Source organism: Bison bison, unplaced genomic scaffold (genome assembly GCF_000754665.1).
Source record: "Bison bison bison isolate TAMUID 2011002044 unplaced genomic scaffold, Bison_UMD1.0 scf7180017864458, whole genome shotgun sequence".
NCBI classification, from domain to species: domain Eukaryota; kingdom Metazoa; phylum Chordata; class Mammalia; order Artiodactyla; family Bovidae; genus Bison; species Bison bison.
The window spans coordinates 6,058,554-6,078,675 of NW_011495020.1; the positions used below are offsets into that span (position 1 = coordinate 6,058,554).

Genomic DNA, 20,122 nt, shown 5'->3' on the forward strand with positions numbered 1-20,122 from the left:
ATATATTTAGTTGTTGGGCCATAGGAAAATAAAAGCTTGGTCACTTCAAAATTGTTTCTTAGTGTACTGTGGTGCATTAGCAAGATAACTATAGACAATCAAGAAGCAGAAAAAGAAATTTGATCTAAGAAGTAAAAATACTAGCCATGTTCCCTAGAATTGGAGTATATAAACGATAATATGCAAAAGAATGGTTGTGTTGGGGTAAAAAGGATTATGGGTGACATTTTAAGAATTAAAAGTTTAATAAACAGTTGTTAGGGGCTTCCCTGGTAGCTTAGAGGTAAAGGATCCACCTGCTAATGCAGGAGACACGGGTTTGATTCCTGGGTCAGGAAGGTCCCCTGGAGAAGGAAATGGGAATCCAATCCAGTATTCTTGCCTGGGAAATCCCATGGACAGAGGAGCCTGGCGGGCTACAGTCCATGGGGTCGCAAAAGAGTTGGACATGACTTAGCAACTAAACAATAAGAGCAAACAACTGTTAAGCCTAATAGTAATGGTATTCTGGTCTTCCCATTTTAATTGGGGGAGGTCATGCCTATAAAGCTCTGTGCTATAATTGTGACGTGCTTTCACTAATGGAGACAGTGCTGCTGATCCTTTGCCAATAGGTCTTGTGCATCTTGAAGCCATCTCTCTCCTTTTGCCTCTTCTCCCTTGTGGACAAGGGAGTGTGTAATTTTGAGGTGGCTCATCAGGGTCTGAGGTGTGGACCAGGTCTGTGAATCACAGTGAAGTGTACCCATCTGGACAGGATCAAACTCACAGTCTTAGCCTCATCAGCCTCATGTGCCAACTGGCTTTGCCAGCTGGCCCTTGTTAAGTTTCCTGCTCGGCACAGATTGATGGGAACTTCAGCAGAGCCCATAACACATGAGGATATTTAATACATGATGTTGCTTCCTTATGAGGAAGCACTGAAATAATCAGGCCCTAAGAAGCATGGTAAACCTGATATGTGAAAATCCACTTTTGTAAAAGAAGAAAATCTGGGCATGATTTCATTTGCAGATGTATTTCTCCACTTTGCAAGAAGACCTCACAATGGCTTCCTTCTAATATCAAGCATTTAAAGAATCTGATCTAGAATTATAAAATATAACTTATATTTGTCTTTTAATGTAGCTCGTCTGTAAATTGGCTCGTAGTTATATTATCCCTGGAGGGAAAGTTGCACAGATGCATGCAGTGTGGCATTCACCCTCCTAAGGTAATGCCCTCATGTTCGATTGCCTTCTTCGTTCTGTATCTGTAGAAGGAGCAACACACGGTGAACACCGAGCCCTCATGTCCGAACTCAAGATCCTTATTCATATTGGCCACCATCTCAACGTGGTCAATCTTCTTGGTGCCTGTACCAAGCCAGGGGGTAAGTGTCTGTGGATAGCTCTGGTTGTGGGATTTCAGCGTATACTTTTCTGCTGGTATTTGAGGGAACCACCCAACTCCCATGGCCTTGGTTTCCTTAAGTTAGGAAACTTTGGCAGATTCCTAGATATAAATATATTTCATGGAGATTTAATGGGAACTATAGATTATTCTAGAACTTCCTATGAATTAAAAAATGCCATATCACTATAATAAAGTTTGCTTCCTATGTAAAAGGTGTTCAGAGGAGAAAAGTAAACTTCTTCCCAAATTTGAGAGCAAAGGAATTTTAGAGTAGTTCCCCCTAAAATGAAATCAGCTCACATGGTTGTATGGAAAAGCAAGTGGGTGGATTTTCTTCTGAAATTTTGACTAATCTTTTATGGAAAGGCCTGTTAGAAAAAGAAAAAAAATTACAATGGAAGGGAATGGCAAGCAGCTGGTTTCTATGATCCTGCTTCCAGTGAAAGGTTGTAGCCTTGTCTGTGATGTTTTCTGACTCATTGATGTATTAAACACTTGGTGAGAAACATGAGTGAAAATACATTTTCCTTGGCATGCTGTGCTGTCTGCAGGGCCACTCATGGTGATTGTGGAGTTCTGCAAGTTTGGAAACCTGTCAACTTACTTAAGAAGCAAGAGAAATGAATTTGTCCCCTACAAGGTATGTCATTTTCTACCTCACCTGTGGCCACATCGTAAAGCAGAGGAAAACTCAAAATGGTACAGATGAATTGTTTTGGTAAAATTCTGCGAGGAACTTGTGAGGAATCTTTTCATGTTACTTTCTTGGCTGTTGTATTTTTCTCTTTTACCTTCTGGAGGACACATCTCGTGTTTTGTTTTTGGGAGTGTAATCTACTGACCCATTACAGGTGATGCTGAGTAGGGGAAGGTGGGTGATTAAAGAAAAAGAATGAGAAGGGGAGAACAGCTCAGGATTATTCTGTCTCTTCCTTGGCCATATTTGGCCCTATCGAGTATCAATCTCACTGTCAAAATGCCCTAATGTTGGGAGCGTGTCTGAGGGAAACTGGAAGCAAGGCCTTTATCTCTAAGTTAAAAAGGAACCAGGCTTTATGGAAGAAAATATATTATTTAGCACACCTGCCCAAAATTTCAGCCCAGAGATTTCATGATCCTGAAATTGATGTCCCTCATCTTCTAATAGTTACAATTGCTTCTATAGTTTATATCTTAGAGATTTTCTGGTATTCAAGGAGTTTGTTCATCTGTTTCTTTATAGACCAAAGGGGCACAATTCCGGCAAGGGAAAGAATACGTTGGGGAGATCACCATGGATCCTAAACGCCGCTTAGACAGCATCACCAGCAGCCAGAGCTCAGCCAGCTCTGGGTTTGTTGAGGAGAAGTCCCTCAGTGACGTGGAGGAGGAGGAAGGTACCTGCCATTGCTTCCTCCATGCCCAATACATGCTCTGTGGGAACAGACCAGGTGACGGGATGTGACAAAGAATTTTGTCCTGGAAAAGTCTTACCTAGTATTTGGAAGAGACCTAAATTTCTAGAAGGCTTCCATTCAGTTTCTCCAAAAGTGAAGGGCAGAAGGTCTAAAGAAGCAGTGGGCTAGGTTGTGAGTAGAGCATGGCTAGCCTGAGAAACCTTGGTGTTCCTGGAGAGCTAAGCAATTGGCAACACTCAAACCATTGCTCTTCAAGAGTTGGTTCAACATGTATCAGCAGGAGAAGCTCAGTGTGAAGGAGACTCCCTAGTGGTTGATCAGCCTCCCCATTGTCCACAGGGGTTCAGCCCCACCTTGTTTGCTGTAGCGGCACAACAGAAGTCCTTCAGTTAATCATACCCAACCTTTTCCAAGGCAGTGTAGGCCTTGGAAAAGGCCTCTATTGTCTCTACCCCATCCCAAGTGGCTTATCAAGTCTTCCATACTTCTTCAGAGGAGTCTTGGAAAATACCTGTTTCCTTATCCACTTATGCTTCCACTGATATTTTGGTGCTCTTTATGAGTGGGGTTGTGCTCCCAGCCTAACTTCCAGAACCTCTTCATCTTCAGGATACCCTGTATATCTGCTTCCCTCAGAAGGAGCAGAGACAGCCCCGTGGAGGAAGAGATGGGGCTTCTTGACATCTGGCTCTTCTTGAGGCATAAGCATAGAAGAGTTCTGTTATGAAATAGTGGAAGAAACCCACTTCTGTTCCCTTTGACATGAGGCCACAGAACATAAAACTAACCTCTTTCCCAGAGAAGCCAAGCAGGCGGTGTGAGGTAGAACGTGGTCTAGAAAAGCATGGTGGGGTTGTCTAGAGCTCATATAACCCAGCGCACACTGAGTGCAGCAGTCTCTGCCCCATCTTCTCTCTCACAAAATGGTGGCCAGTAAGCGGGAAACCCAAGAGCTTGAGGGAACCATTGGAGTAGAGGGGGTGTTGGCCTGGAATTTTGCCTTCGTTTTTTTAGAAAAGGAAGAAGTTTCACTAATTTTTCATGGACAGGCCTCCAGCCCTAAGCATAGAAAGTCACTGAGAAAAAGATTCAAGTGTTTTTATTACTTACAAGGCTAGTATTACATCTGAGTTTTCATTTACTCTGGTATTTGTCTCCAAGAGAGAAGCCATGTCTTATCTTATCTGACCAAAGTTAAGAGATCATGTTGAAACACCCAGTAATGTCTTAGTGTTTATTTGTACCACTTGCCCGGAAGTAAATACCATGAGTTTACATAAGTTTATCTTTCTTTCGATGTTCCTGTCATCTCTGGTTCATATCCTTGAAGGAAAAGAAGTATCCTCACAGGCCTGATTTAATGTGTTTACAGCATTTTCTCAGCTTGAAAGTGAGAGAAGTAAATATATTTTTGGTATTTTTAGTTATCCGTTGTAGATTATAATTTGACCTTTGGCCTTTATCCTAGGACAAAGCTTGTAGAGAAAAGATTCAATGACCCTGGAGATTGTTGTTTTATTTTTAGAGTTCTTGATATGAAACTATTGTTTATCCCTCTGGGTACATGAAAAAAACAAGTTTAAAACAGCAAATTTGTAAAAGCCCTCTTTTACCTCCCTGTTATCTATGCCAGTTTCACCTCCATTTTGCCTCCTGGATTTGTTCACCCAATTTGGCTAAAATGGAAAAAACCAATATTTTGCTAAAAGGTTTGATGAGGGCTAATAATATACCATGATTCAGCATACTTACAGAAGAGAGAAGCATTTTTTGTTTGTTTCTATTTCCTGAAATTTAACTCCCAATTTTTAAAATGAAGATTACTCTATTAAGCTTAGAAACAAATACTCTCTGACTGAAATACCAATCTCTGTGCTCCTGTATCTTCTGACAGTTTCTGAAGATCTGTACAAGAACTTCCTGACCTTGGAGCATCTCATCTGTTACAGCTTCCAAGTGGCTAAGGGCATGGAGTTTTTGGCATCACGGAAGGTGAGACAGAGTATCTCTTTACATTACAAATTTGGAAATGAGATGTCCAGTGCCAGCCATTCGTGTTTTTCTGGAACTGTAGTTCATTCACCACTCCTGGGACTGTTAAGAGAGTCTATTGGGGAGGTTCCATTTCTACTCATTAAAGAGATATTATGAGCTCATGAAATTAATTCATGTGATAAATAGCTTCCAAGTGTCAGCAGTCTTCTAGGCCAGGGGTCCCCACCCTCTGGGATCTAATACCTAATGATCTGAGGTGGAGCTGATATAATAAAAATAAAGTGCCCAATAAATGTAATGCTCTTGAATCATCCCCAAACCGTCCCCCACTCCCAGTCCATGGAAAAATTGTCTTCCCCGAAAGTGATCCCTGGTGTCAGAAAGTTTGGGGACCACTGTTCTAAGCACTAAGGACACCATGTGGGCGAGTAAGCAGACTGTCTACCTGCATGGAGATTATGTTCCAGTGGGTGGAACAAACAATAGAAACAAGTGATTTAGATGGGAGCAGGTACTGTGTAGAAAAATAAGCAAGAAAGAGTTATAGTCTGTAGGAGCTGTATGTTTGTATGTACAACTGCCTCTCTCTATACACTGATTTTAAACTGAGTGTTTCCCATGGCTTGAGGGAAACATGGAATTTGAGCAATGGCCTGGAAGAGGTGAGGGGCTGAGCCTTGCAGATATCTTGGCGTAAGAGAGCCTATTTTTCATTTCTTTTACATTCATCACCATCCATCAAAAAGTATTTGTTAGTAGTATAATTAGAAACCAGGAAGGACAGCCTTTAGAGAGCGCAATTGAAAGAGCTAAAATTAGAAAAATAGGCTGAACAAAGGCTGAGGTGGGTACGTGACAAGTCACAAACATTCCAAAGGTTGTAAACATTGTGGAGGGAGTGAGGTTGAAGTCACCACCCTGGCAAGAGTAAAGTGGCTGGTTTTACATGGAACAAGACAAATTCAAATCAAGTTTCAGGAAAAATGATCATTTGACAGAATGCAATTGCTGCAGCCTACTTGGAGAAGAAGGACTTAACATTTTTATTTTGTTGTTTGTTTCTAAATTAGAGTGAAATCCCTCAGCCGTGTCTTTTTTCTGGAGTTTAAAGCTTGTCACAGCTTTCAGAGCCTCAGGATCCCAGAGGTTTCTGCCTGGGAACTCTTGTCTTCTCGCTCCCAAGGAGAAGGGAGAGAAGTGGAATCTTAGAGGATTTTCCCAAAGAGAAAGGCTTTCTGCCCTTCCTGACGATTTTATTTTATTATGTTTTAAAGGTCAGAGCCTGCCAGTTAGTTAGGGCTCCTTTCACAGGGAAGGGAATGGAGGAGAGGATCCTTTCATTTCCCTGCATATACCAGCTGATTCTTGAATAACACCTGGTTGCTTCAAAAAAGGAAGCTCTTTGGTAGGGCTTGGAGAAGGAAGTAGGAAGGACTGTGTTTTTTGGAGTCTCCTGGTTTGCTTAATCATACTATACAAAGTGCTTTGTAAAAAACTTTTTTGAAATTTGTATAGAATTTTTTTCTCCATTTACAGTTATTACAAAATACTGGCTATACTCCCCGTGTTATACAATATATCCCTGTGCCTTGCTTGTTCAGAGGAAAAGTGCTATAGAGATGCAAGGTGTGGGGTCCCTCATGCTTGGCTCACACATCACTGTTCCACGGACCTAAGAGTGTCTCATCTGAGCCTTTCATTCATTTCTAAATGTTCCCCAAGGCTCTTGTTCCGTCACAGATCTGTCCAGTGGAGATAGAACTGCTTAGTGTAGGAAGTTACATGAAGTTAGGCGATGCAGAGAAGAGAGAAACTGAGGGACAGAACAGAGTAGAAAGAAAGCCAAGGAGAACTGGCTTTTCCTTTTGTGTGCATCAGAGAATCTCCTTGATGGGCAAGAGGCTGAGAGTGCCTTCACCGGCCTCTGTGATAAGCCAGCACTTTGAAAACAGGGTGAGCCCCACTCAGAATTGTTTCTCAGAGCTGGTCCAGCTTCGGTTACATATGAAATGGAGAAACCAACAAAGGGCACCAAACCAAGGAGAGCCCCTTGTTTCTGACTTCCGTGCATTCATTCATTCGAGGGCCTCCTTAGAATAACACATTTTAACCCGATATGGTGCCAGGCAAAAGGGATGTGTGGATGTGACCAGAAACACATTCTTAATTGTGCCCAAGAGAAGTCTATTTATGACTCCATCATTATGCTATAACTTAATTATTTAGTTTCAGAGTCCGAGGCTGTTTATGAAATAAGCAGATGTGTGTCTTAGTGAACCTCACAGCCTTCTTTTTTCCCGAAGTGTTGATAAAAGATGTTAACCCAGTGCTTGTTAATCAGTTGGTTTTCTGATGTGGGTTTTTTTTTTTTTTTTTTCTAAAGCATGAGGTCACAACAGATGTAGAAGAGATCAGCCAGGCTGAACTCTAATGCACACAATTCTTTTTGCAGTGTATCCACAGGGACCTGGCAGCGCGAAACATCCTCTTGTCGGAAAAGAACGTGGTTAAAATCTGTGACTTTGGCTTGGCCCGGGATATTTATAAAGACCCAGATTATGTCAGAAAAGGAGATGTAAGTTTCAAAGATGCACCCTGCGATCTATTAAGTTGCAGAATCCAAACTCTCCTGGGCCAGCCTGAGAAGCTGTGTGCAGGGATAATGGAAGTTTTTTCTTCAGGTTTTTGCCAAATTGGGTTTTCATTCTTTGTCTTCTACCCTTACAGGCTCGCCTCCCTTTGAAGTGGATGGCCCCAGAAACGATTTTTGACCGAGTGTACACAATTCAGAGTGACGTGTGGTCTTTTGGTGTCCTGCTCTGGGAAATATTTTCCTTAGGTAAGTCCCTTCTCCTTGTTCCTCCATCCATGCTGCAAAGAAAATGATAAAAGTCAGTTACTCCTGTATCTCACCTTCATTGGATGAAACTTACTTGGAAGCTTTGGGTTATAAGAATCTTAAAAAAAGAGAGAGAAAGAAAGGGGGAAAAAGGTATACATGTGAAGAAGGTGTGAGTCAGGCTCATATATATGTGAATTAGACTCAGGGATTTCTGTAAGAGAAAATCTAATCAATTGTGTCCCATTCCTGTTTTCTTTCAGGTGCTTCTCCGTATCCTGGAGTCAAGATTGATGAGGAATTTTGTAGGCGACTGAAAGAAGGAACTAGAATGAGAGCCCCTGATTACACCACACCAGAAATGTAAGATTTTACACATATTTCTCTATCCTCCTTCTTTACTCACAAATATTCTCCCTGCCTAGAAGACTTTCCATTCTGTGTACCTCCTTTGTGACCCAGTGTGTGTCTTACTTCTCCCTTGAAGTCTTCCTTGATAATCTCAACCACAGAGTCATCCTTCTTGAAATGACAGCAGTTTATCTGTACGAACCAGTCAGTTTTTACTAGATGTTGATTTATGATGTTTCCTTTTCTGTACACACTTCATGTTCCAAGTGTAGGGCTCTATGTCTTACATAGTTTCATATCCCTATTTAGCATCTTGGCTCATGGTGGACTCTTTATAAATGTTTACTCATTCAAGTGCTTATTTTCAGCATCAGATCAGGAGGAAAGAGGCAGTTGATGACATCAGTGTTTTGCTTCCCTAGGTACCAGACCATGCTTGACTGCTGGCATGGGGATCCCAATCAGAGACCCACGTTTTCAGAGCTGGTGGAGCATCTGGGAAATCTGTTACAAGCTAACGCTCAACAGGTTTGTGACCTCCATGCAAGAAGCTTCTGCAGAGAGTACGTAGCTGTCCAGGGCCCTCTTGCTGCCTTCTCATGGCCACCACGCTGTCCTCTCAGCCACTGAATAAGGAGCCACATTCCAGATCTGAGCAGTAATGCTTTTCTAAAAGTCTTAGTTGCCTCTTTAAACAGATGAGATCCTAATTCATAACCTGGCAGCTGATCACATTTATTTTTACTGATGTATATTTTGGTGTCTTCGGGTACTCTTATGAAGTAAAAAAAAGCAAACAAAAACAATAAATAAAACCCCCAAATTGAAAAAAACAAAACCTCGTTGATTAAGTGAATATCAATAGTGGGTGAATATCAACAGTGGACAGAATTTCAAGGAATTTTAAATACATTCTTCAGACAAAAAATATCTGAATCCTGCAAAATAAATGTTCTGTTTTTTTCCCCCTCCATGAAATCCCAGGCCCCCATAACTTCCATCAGAGGATTTTATTGTAGTCTTTACCCTTAGAAAGTTATTTACTCTCCAGTCAACACCTCTTACCACAGTGAATGGAAGCCAATTTCCTCCTGGTTTTCTTCTGAACAGCTGGGGGACAATGTGTCAAATCTGTCTTTATCAATAAACCTCCCAAACACTGAGAAGTATCAAATTGCCCTTTATTTCTTTCTCTCCATGAACTAATGTTAAGTTGCATAACCTTTTCTCAGAAGACCCATTTTCCTGCACATATATTGCTTTTCTTTAGACTGTCATCAGTTTTTCCGTTGCTTTGAAGTGTAGAGGCTAAAATTGGATGACATGCCCTTTAAAGGACCTGGCTGGTGTAGATAGGATTTTGTGAAGAAATGATTTCTAAGCCCTGCGGAGCTCTGCCTGTTCTGTTGCTCCAGCTGTAACTACAGCCTGCGTACTCCTCTGTGTTTTGCCCATCTCGTGTTTTGTTCGTTCCTTAAGTATACTCTCATATACACATCCCTTTCAAGTGCCCTTGTGTTTTTGACAAGCCATTTTTAAAGTTGTCTTAAAGTTTCACCTTCAGATATGAAAGCCACGTTCCCCATAAACAAGAAGCCCCCGTGGGCTTTGTTTTTCATGTAAAGGCTCTTGAAGGACTGAAGCCATAACAATAGCACTCTATGTTTATTGTTTCAGGATGGCAAAGACTACATTGTTCTTCCCATATCAGAGACTTTGAGCATGGAAGAGGATTCGGGACTCTCTCTGCCTACCTCACCTGTTTCCTGTATGGAGGAAGAGGAAGTATGTGACCCCAAATTCCATTATGACAACACAGCAGGAATCAGGTACGGTCTAAGGTCAACATCCCCTGGGGGGAAGGGGCTTCAAGGTCATCCTGGGGAGGCGGGTGGAGGAAGGACATTGTATGAAGTTGCTGCATTCACTTGCACGTTCACCCTTGGCCCTGAGAGGTCCTCCTTGGAGGGTGCCTGGGTAGGTGAATCTCTTCCCATCTGTGGTCCACATTGCGGCCGAAGCTCTTCCTTTCAGAATCCTAAGCCCTGCAGCTGCAAATAGCTGGAATGCCATAGTTTGTTAATCTCCAGAAAAAGAGACCGATTTTACAAAGACATCTGTATTTAAATTATCCCCATGTACTCTTTTATTAATGTGAATTAAACAGCTTAGGAAAGATTCAGGAAGGAAGAGTTCTGTGCGTTTATGAAAGCACACTTTTGCCTCTCTGGCTGGGATACAGTTGCCGTGGGGATGCGTCCTGAATTAGACCGGACAGCACATCTTCAGAAGCCCCTCCCAAGTCTGATTTTCAGCATTTTGTTTGCATAATGGGACTTCTGGGCTTATTTAAAACACATGCACTGCAGTATTTTCCTGATTTGTAGAAGGGTTCTAAAGGCAGCTTTCTTTTTATTCTCTCCCAGCACCTGTGCATAAGGAAAGAGTTGATATGGTTTCTACAATATGATATTAAAATTGTCTTTTCCTAAGCCTGGGACTACTTCACTTCACTTTGTTCCCATTCCCACCCCTTTGGGTGTTTTCCTCCTGTAACCGCACCCCTGACCATATAGGCCCAGCCTGCCCCCTTGAGTGTGCACAGGCTGCAGGGAGCACCTTGAAGCTCAGGGTTGGGGGGGAATGGAGCTCTAGCCTGTGGCCAGCGTGCCAGATGGCAGGTGGGGAGTCACCCTGGTCAGTGTGCCCTGTGGACTTGCACAGGGAGGGCAGCAGGAGTGCTGCCATGGGAGAGAGGAAAGCTCAGAGTGGGTAGAAGCCAGCTAGTAAGCTGTCCATTCCATCTGTGTCAAGAACTTTTGGCATTTTTGAAAGAACGTTTTCTTACCAGGTTTTGCCAGAGTTAGGCAAAGTAGATACTATTATCTTTTGATGTAAGTGTTGAATATGAGACTCAGAGCAATTACCTGGAAGAATATGATATTGTGGTTAAAGATCCAGATTTTAAAGTCAGATAGAATTGGGTTTCCCTGGTGGCTCAGATGATAAAGAATCTGCCTACAGTGTAGGAGGTCTGGGTTCGATCCCTGGGTTGGGAAGATTCCCTGGAGGAACGCATGGCAACCCACTCCAATATTCTTGCCTGGAGAATCCCCATGGATAGAAGAGTCTGGAGGGCTACAGTCCAGGGGGTCACAAAGAGTCAGACACGACTGAGTGACTAACACTTTGACTTCATAACTGGGTTGGATTCCCAAGTCTGCTCTTTGCAGCTCTGATCTGGGGCAAATTTTCAGTGTGACCTAGGCCAGGACACTGGTGTTGTACAAAAATGATGACTTTGAGAATTACATGACATAATGAGTTTCTAACTGCTTGGTATCTGGAGAATACCCAATAAATAATAGCTATTGTGTGAGCTGCTTAAAACACATCCTGGGGATGAATCTTGTTCCTCCGATATCTAACTCAGGACTGTTTTCTCCCAAACCAAGGAAGGGGCCTCAAATAGAAGGAGGAATGAAATGAAAATCTGAAAATCCATAGTTCCACCCTCATATTTAAAAAGTCCTAGTTCAAGTTTAACTGGCCTTCTGGTGTGGTAATTATTCCTGCAACACTGTTGCCTTCTGCTTGATCAGAAAGCCATTTGATCATGAGCTGTGTTCCTTGGGTTTTCTGTGACGAGGTGGGGTGAGGACCCAGCCGGCAGCCTCTTGGCTCGCTTGGGCGCTTTGCATATGGTGCTGAGAGTTGATGAAGTCATGTATGTGTGATGGAAGTGCCAAATGCAATGCTGGATCTGAAGCAGGGCTGCTAACATTTATCCCCAGAAGCGTGGACAAATGTGACACCACACTCCCAGCGCAGGCCTGGCTGCTATTTGCTGTCTGTGCTTTTTGAATTGGTCTTTGCAGTCCAGTTTCTCTTTTATCCAGCCATAATTTGAAAAATAAAACGGAAATTGGAATCTCTCGTCTGCATCCCCACTCAATCCCCTCCACTTTTTTCCCTTTTCTAAAAATAAGACACCACGGTCACATTTTAATCATTTAGGTTAAAAGAGAGGCAGAGTCCAGGCATCTCCACACAGCACACTTCATTTTGATGCTCTCCTGTGGTTCTGCTTCCCTGAGGAGCAAGAGGAGAGGTTGGGGTCCCTTCAGGGGACTTGTTCCCTTATCTTCATGTTGCCAGTCAAGGAGGAGAGCAGAGGTGTCTTTCTCACTTTCTTCCTGCTTATAATTTTCAATTTCATTGTGTTATAAATAGAGCAGGACAGAGACATCCCTGTGGGAGCCAACCTCCTGATTTTTTGCCCCATTAACTATTTTAAAAAATATTTGTTCAGCATTTATTTAGAGAAGACGCTGAGAGGTGTGTAGGGGAGGGGTGAGGAGGCAGGACCACTAGTGTCTAGACTCTGCTTTGTCTCTAATTTCCCTATGGATCAGCTCCGGCCCCCAGTTTGCATGCTTCCTGCAAGAAAACACATCTTAATTGGGCTCATCTTCTTTACAGGGTAGTTTGGGGACCATCTGCAGTTGGTCCACTGTTTCCCCTGGGAGTTTCACCCCCCACTCCAAGCAGCTTATCAAAGACTTCTTTTCAGTTCTCTCCCAGAGAAAGGTTCTGGCACATACTTTTTTTTTTTTTTTTTTCTCATTTTGGTTAATTGCTAGTGATGATTTAAATGCTCCTTGTAGATTGATGCCAGGGACAGCCTGCTGGCTAGATGCTCCTGGATTTGGCTCTGATATTAGACTGCTTGAAATGAACCTGTTCTTTCTTCACCTTTTGTCTGTCTCGTAGCCCACATTCCCCCTCCTCCACTCCGTATCACTGCACGCTCAGTGCACACATGGGAGCGTGCAGGGCTGCATGCATATCAGGTGCTTAATAAAGAACTGAACAATCATATCCAGTGCCCTCTTCTCCCTTCTCCTTCCTAATGCTATTCCAAGGGCATCAATGTGGAGTGAGGTAAAAACAAACAAAAACAACCCTGCATGGCCTCTAAAAACCTAAGTTTGAGCTCCAGTTCTAGTTATTCCCCCCCTAAGCCATCACTTCCTCTTTTCCAAATAAGAAATAAGAAAAACCTATTGTGTAGATTTGTTAAGAACAGATGCAACAATGTATATGAAAATGCCTTGCCAACTGAGACTGGCTGAACAATGTTTGGAATTATTGGGCTCAGAAACCAAGAAAGTGGCCTTTCAAAGGAAGCTCACCAACTCTACTTGATGCTACAACCCAAATACCTCTGGAATCTGTCTACTTCTCCAGACCTGGAGGCATCACCTTTTGGTCAAGCTGCCCTTCCTTCTCCTAGATAAGTGGAACAGCTCCCTAATTGATCTCATGATTTTGGGTCTTACCTTCCTGAACCCAGAGTCATCTTTCTAAAAGGTGTATCTGACTTTGTCAATCTCTTGCTTAAAATTCTTCAGTGGCTGCTCATTGCCCTCAGGATGATAATCCAGGTAGTCTAGTTATGTGATTTTGGACAAGTTCCTTAACCTTTCTATGTCTTAGTTCCACATCTGTAGTTGGGCTAAGGATACCCACCTAGAGAGGTACCATGGAGATGCCATGAGATAGTAGTTGAGGATCATTTGACACACTGCCTGGCACATGGGAGGGTTCCTGAATGAGTGAATGAATGAATGATTGACTATGGTACCAGTAATTTGGTAGAACTATCACTTTTGGGGACTGGATTTAGGAGAAGTAGGGTTTTCAATCTCCTTATTTTTAATACATTGTGTCCTCTTTCCCATGGGGTTTCCTGAGTGTGGATGTCACTGGTGAGCCTCATTCTCTCTTTGTAGAGGAAAAACCAGCCTCCTCGGGCAGGGGAGGAAGACTTGGTTTCCATTATCCTCCTTTGCCCAAATGAGTCCTCTCTTCACTTGGTCACAGAAAACACAAGGAATATGCAATATATCTGGAAGGCTCCTCAGGTGGGAAGTACAGTGGGGTTCAAGTGAAGAGTGAATTTGCTGTCCCTTCTTATGAAAACAACTTTGCTTCTCTCCACTTGGGCTGATTTTCACAAAACCACTCCCACTCACCCAAAGTCACATGGCAGGGAAAAAGTACCCCTAAGGAACAGGTGATGTGCTATCTGACATGTCCTGTCCTCTGGACTCCTGAAAGAAACTGGTAGTCTTTGAAATTCAAAGGAGGAAAACGAGCTTTGGTTGATGGATCATCACTGTTTCTAAGATCCTTTATCACCCACCACTGATCACCTCATTCATCCTCCAGATATCTTTGTGAGTGAGGGAAGGAAAGCTTTGGCCTGTACATCTTAAAGATGGGGAAACAGGGACATAGAAATATATTCGTGGCTTTCCCAAGTCTGTGTAATCCATGGTAAACTTAGAAATAGACGGAATATCTCATGATTCTCAAACTACAGCCCCATCTCTGTGGGCCAAAAATAGAAGATTGTGAGATTCAGCCCACCTCTACCCGTTAAGCCTCTATTACATATAGCAGGAGAAGGTGCTTTCCAGAGTCTGCTGGGTTCAGCATCTTTTACTGAACCCAGTGAAATCTGGGAGTGTTTCCTCTGCCCATCTTTCGTGGAATGGTTGCTCTGTGGACGTTGTCTAGATAATTTGCCTAGTAGATGGCCAGAAAGATGTGAAACACTCGGCGATATGCTGAGAGCTTAGTGGAGGAATCGCAGGTAATCAGGAAGCCAAGTAGTAGGCAGACCACTGAGCCTTCAGTCCAGCCCTGGACCTCAGAAGCAAGATTCCAAGGAAAGGGGACTCATCTAGGCCCCTCCGTTATATTATACTTTTAAATGGACTTAACAGGAAATTAAGCCTTCGGTGTGTGCTAGCAGAAATATTTGTTTTGTTTTTCTTTTTCCAGAGGATGTTTTGAAGGTCGCTATTAAACTTGTGGTTCAAAGATAATGAACTTAGGTATCACTTGTGGAATCTGCAGTCAATATATACCACTACTAAAATATAAATATTTGTTTTTTTGCAGTCAGTATCTGCAGAACAGTAAGCGAAAGAGCCGGCCCGTCAGTGTAAAAACGTTTGAAGATATCCCGTTGGAAGAACCAGAAGTAAAAGTCATCCCAGATGTAAGTACATCTTTTAAAAATAGTCTTAGAAATAATACCAAAGATGAAACATTAGCTAGATAAATATTAGCCTAAGCATTGGAGTCTTGGAGCCTCATTATGAGGCTTCCCTTGTGGGTATGTGTCTTGGGATCATTATAGCGATGGAACTTATTGGGCTGCCTTGTTTTTTCCATAAGTGAAGCCCCTAGTTAAGGCTCAAGACAATTGAGCTTCATGCCCAATTCCATTGAAGTGTAAATAATATTGTGGAAAGAGGGATAGAAACGGGTCTCCTTAGCTTCTTCCTAAATTCCTCTCTTCTTCTAGGCCTGGGTCTATTGTGGAAGCAGTTGCTTCCTCTCATAGCCGGTACAGTTTCTGGCTATAATACCTTTACCTCTCTCTGCAGAACATGAAAATGCTGTCTCAGAGATGGGTTAGGAAATCAGTTTGATTAAGTGATTGGTCAGTATATACACTCAATCAACTGTGCCATCTCATTGTCTCTTAAAAAGGACAGCCAGACGGACAGTGGTATGGTTCTTGCATCTGAAGAGCTGAAAACCCTGGAAGACAGAACCAAGTTAGCCCCATCTTTTAGGTAAGGTTCAGCCAACTAGAAAAGACAAATTTCAAGGGGAATTTTTGGAAGGAACTTAGGACTTTGAGCATAAGCGCAGAGTTTTCTTTTTTTTGTATCTTTATTGGTTAGGCAAATTTGCATCAACCTAACTAATAAAGAACAGAAACAAACACATTACCTGGCAAGTCTAAAAAGAATCTGAAATAAGAGGATTTGGTTGGTTTTTACCAGATTTTATGTATACTAAGGAATTTCTGAGCATATTTGCTTTGGTCAGTGGTTTGTGTGATATTGGCTAAGTGACAAAGAGATCACTGGCTTAATCTTTAATAAAACTCTTGAGATAGTTAAAATCTTTGTGGACTCTACAGTGAAGAATTTTCAAACCTGAACAGAAATGGGTGCCCCTGTCTTTAAGTAAACCATTGTCTACTTGCTTTAAATACTATTGGCTGAATTATTGAGTATTTAATTGTGGGGGAAACAGTGAATTTGGTTTTGAATATAATATCTTCCACATGGTTCTATAGGAATTTGTAGTTGTTTTGAATAGACGTACCTGCCTTTACAGTTGGCTTCCTGTATCTTCTCTGGTAGTTCAATCAGTAAAGAATTTGCTTACAGTGCAGGAGACCTGGGTTTGATCCCTGGGTCAGGAAGATACCCTGGAGAAGGAAATGGCAATCCACTCCAGTATTCTTGCCTAGAAAATCTCATGGACAGAAGAGCCTGGCAGGCTCTTTGGGGTTGCAAGAGCTGGACGTGACTTAACGACTAAACCACCACCACCTGCTTTTAACTTAATAAATAAATAAGAAACTCTGTATTTATAACAATAGTGGGATGTAGAATGGTTATTTATTTGCTGGAAGTGTCACTCAAGGTATGAATTGAGAAGATTTTGATCTACCTATAATCTAACTGTTGGATAAAATGGGAGCCCCCTTGCATTATTGAGTGATGCTCATGTTAAGAAAAAAAAATTAAAATGTGCCATTGTGCAATTTTATCATTTGTCCTAGGCCCATGATGAGAAATTGTGAGAGCCAATTATATGTTTTATTCACCGATTTAAAGTATTTTATTTGCTTAGCAATGACTATATACCATTCCATTGTCTGAGACACCAAGTCCATTGTATTGAGGTTAGATTGAAAGAAAAGATGCATTTCTAGTTATTTGAAATAACTTTTAAACCATATATGAACACAGAGTTAATAAAATCCTTTTTTTTTTTTTCGGTTTGTAACATGCATAGATTGATAAAACACCTAGTAAGGTGGGAAATCACTATACTTCAGAATGACTTAAGCTCCACACAGCCTACACCCAGCTATAAAAGGCCCTTTTAAGCTTTTTTCTAAGCTTTGACATGATTACCGTCTACCACAGTTCCACACCATTGAAAACATTTTCTGGTTGCTGCTGAGTGATCCAGTCCTCCATGCTTCCAAAGAATGTGGTTTTGATGAGTAAAAAGCAGTTTTTGACATGTCTAGCTTGATTGTACACACACACTTCAGGCTTACTAAAGTCTAAAGTTGCTCAAGAATTTTATTAACACCATACACGGGCCTTGTGATCCCCTACTTGGCAGTGTGTGACAAGTACCATTGGACTTTCAGAACATCCCAGTTTCCTCCCACGTCATGAAAGAGTCCCTTTGGCTCCTATTCTTGTACACAAACTTGTCAGTCTGCAAGGCCATAAAAAGGTTCCATTGGTTGGAGCCTTTGCATAATCCAAAAGAACTGCCTTTCATCTCATCTCAGGCTTGAAAGATTTGGACCTGAATAAGAGGACTTATCTGAAACTCAGATTTCATCCTAGTACCTGAAAATAGACGTTGTCTGAGTAAACCTGCTATGTTGATTAACAAGTGGGAGGGATGAGCTGTGTCTGCAGGAAACTGACAGCCCACACGGGGTAGGGAATGGGGTTAGGATAAGATGCACAAGAACTGCCTTCTCTCTGCCAACTTATTTGGTTGCCATCTCTTCCGCAGTGGACTGATGCCCAGCAAAAGCAAGGAGTCTGTGGCATCCGAAGGCTCAAACCAGACGAGCGGCTACCAGTCGGGATACCATTCTGACGACACGGACACCACTGTGTACTCCAGCGAGGAGGCTGAACTTTTAAAGCTGATGGAGATTGGGCCGCAGGTCGGCAGTGCAGCTCCGATTCTCCAGCCTGACTCTGGGACCACACTGAGCTCTCCTCCGATTTAAAAGGAGGCACCTGCATCCCCCAGTCCTGGAAATCACACGAGAGGTGCTGCTCCGATTTTCAAGTGTTGTTCTTTCCACCACCAGGAAGTAGCCACATTTGATTTTCATTTCAAAAAAAGGACCTCAGACTGCAGGGAGCCAGTCCCCTAGGCATTTCCTGAGATGCTTGTGACCCAAGAATGTGTTTGTGTCTTCTCCCCGTGTTGACCTTATTCCTTTTTTCATTCATTTAAAAAGCATGGTGGATGCACCCTACCCTGGGTTGCCCCAAGGGTTGCAGCAAAAGAAGTTCAAGAAATGACTTCACTCTCAGAGAAGTAGCGGTGCCCGGGGAGCGGACACCTCGTAAAACTAGAAGATAAACCAGACAATGGAAGTGCTTTAGGTGTTGAAGATGGGAAAGACCTTTAGAGCTAAATCCATCTAGGAAGCTTTGCTTGTTGGAGCCATGTCTTACCTCTGGGGTTTGGATTGATGGAAAGGAAGACGCTGACTTGCTTTGGGAGCGCCCTGGAACCTGCGCATGCGTTGTGTTGGCTCTGGTGTGGAGGTGGTGGATGTAGGGTTGGTGAGGAAATGTAAAGGCTTCAGACAAGGTGACTGATTTTAGAAGGTTGCGTGCTCTTCTCATTTGGGCTAAATGAGAGTTCCTTGTGCTGTTTCCGACTCCTAATGAGAGTTCCTTCCGTTCTCTTACGTGTCTCCTGGCCAAGCCCCAGGAAGGAAATGATGCAGCTCTGGCTTCTTGTCTCCAGACTGATCCTTTGCTCAAGATGCCACAGAAAAGGACACTCAGACGGAGGCTCCGTGTCACGTTGAGGATTTCTGACTGTGTGAACCAGCTTCTGGTTTCTTCTGGATGGACACCTACCTATCTGTCCTGATGTGATATGTCTGAGCCTGAACGCAGTAGATTCGGTGTGGAGCTGTGGTGTCAAAGCTTCAGGAAGGATTTTACTCTTATTCCTTCTCCCTTCTCCGTGTCTTTCCCCTTCCCTTCAGTATTTTCCTGACTGTCCCTTCCCCACCTCCCCACTCCCAGCCAGAGTGTATTCTAGTCATTTGACCTGTATGCCCTAGTAAAATATGATTTGGTTTGTTCACTCTCTGAGTAATTCTTAGCCAGATTTCAAAATTACCTTGTAGCTCAAGTTATAACAATACCTATTGTATTATTTAGACTTTTAACACGTAAAGCTCTTTCTACTGGTTCTGCCCTTATTCTTTTCTTTTTAAAAAAGATGTATTTTCTGTTTGGTGCCATAGTATGAGAGGCTGGGAGCAATGACTATAAAACATGCTATGGCACATATATTTATAGTCTGTTTATGTAGAAACAAATGTAATATATTAAAACCTTATATTATATATAATGAACTTTGTACTATTCACATTTTGTATCAGTATTATGTAGCATAACAAAGGTCATAATGCTTTTAGCAATTGATGCCATTTTATTAAAAAAAAAAAGCGAAAAACTTGAAGGAATCCTTTGCAAGGTTGCATCACTATACCCATCATTTCTCTCACTTCTGAAATGGAGGAGGGAGATTCTGACAGCGTTTCCTGTGGCTGTTTTTTATTTTCGCTTGTTCTCTTATTCTTATAAAGGATATTTTCATAAAATGCTTATATACTTTATAAACAAATGTATTATTAGTTTAAAAAAATACAATGGTATAATACTATCACAGCTGTCTTGAGGGTGAATATTTCTGGCTTGAGGTATAATTGCTTCTTCCCCTCTTCTTCATAGCACAAATAATTCACACACACAAACTCTTGTTAAATTCTGAGCACTTTTGAGATTCTTAAAACATGGACTGAGAGATATGTGATAAGTACTCTTAACAGTATTTCTGGCTCTCTAGTAACCCCCATGCCTCTCAGAACAGCCAACCATGAAAATCAGGGACCAAGATATCTGAGAAAGGTGACCAGACCCAGCAGTGCAGGGAAGCATGGAGCATATTTATAGTTTTCAATAACGCTTTACTCTATCCTTATGGGGCTTCCCTGGTGGCTCAGGCAGTAAAATCCTGCCTGCAATGCAGGAGACATGGGGTTTGATCCCTGGGTCGGGAAGATCCCCTGGAGAAGGGAATAGCAACCCTCTCCAGTATTCTTGCCTGGAAATTCCATGGACAGAGAAGACTGGTGGACTACAGTCCATGGGGTCACAAAGAGTCGGACACTACAGAGTGACTAACACACACCATCCTTACAGTGTCAGAACCTCTGATCCAACATTGCCATTTTGAGTGATTACTTTTGCTTGAA

At 42.3% G+C, this 20,122-nt stretch overlaps 1 protein-coding gene across 1 annotated transcript in view; it reads left to right on the forward strand.

Annotated features, from left to right (window-relative positions):
• The window catches only part of KDR (kinase insert domain receptor), a 44,904-nt gene extending 25,374 nt beyond the window's left edge, over positions 1-19,530 (forward strand). Inside the window, exons 19-30 of the mRNA XM_010859688.1 lie at positions 1,259-1,372; positions 1,947-2,035; positions 2,618-2,771; positions 4,687-4,784; positions 7,240-7,362; positions 7,515-7,626; positions 7,890-7,989; positions 8,400-8,505; positions 9,655-9,806; positions 14,950-15,049; positions 15,547-15,632; positions 17,620-19,530. Of these exons, the coding sequence (XP_010857990.1) occupies positions 1,259-1,372; positions 1,947-2,035; positions 2,618-2,771; positions 4,687-4,784; positions 7,240-7,362; positions 7,515-7,626; positions 7,890-7,989; positions 8,400-8,505; positions 9,655-9,806; positions 14,950-15,049; positions 15,547-15,632; positions 17,620-17,842 (1,457 nt within the window). The 3' untranslated portion in view covers positions 17,843-19,530. The remainder of the gene's footprint in view (positions 1-1,258; positions 1,373-1,946; positions 2,036-2,617; positions 2,772-4,686; positions 4,785-7,239; positions 7,363-7,514; positions 7,627-7,889; positions 7,990-8,399; positions 8,506-9,654; positions 9,807-14,949; positions 15,050-15,546; positions 15,633-17,619) is intronic.
• The last annotated feature ends 592 nt before the right edge of the window (positions 19,531-20,122 follow it).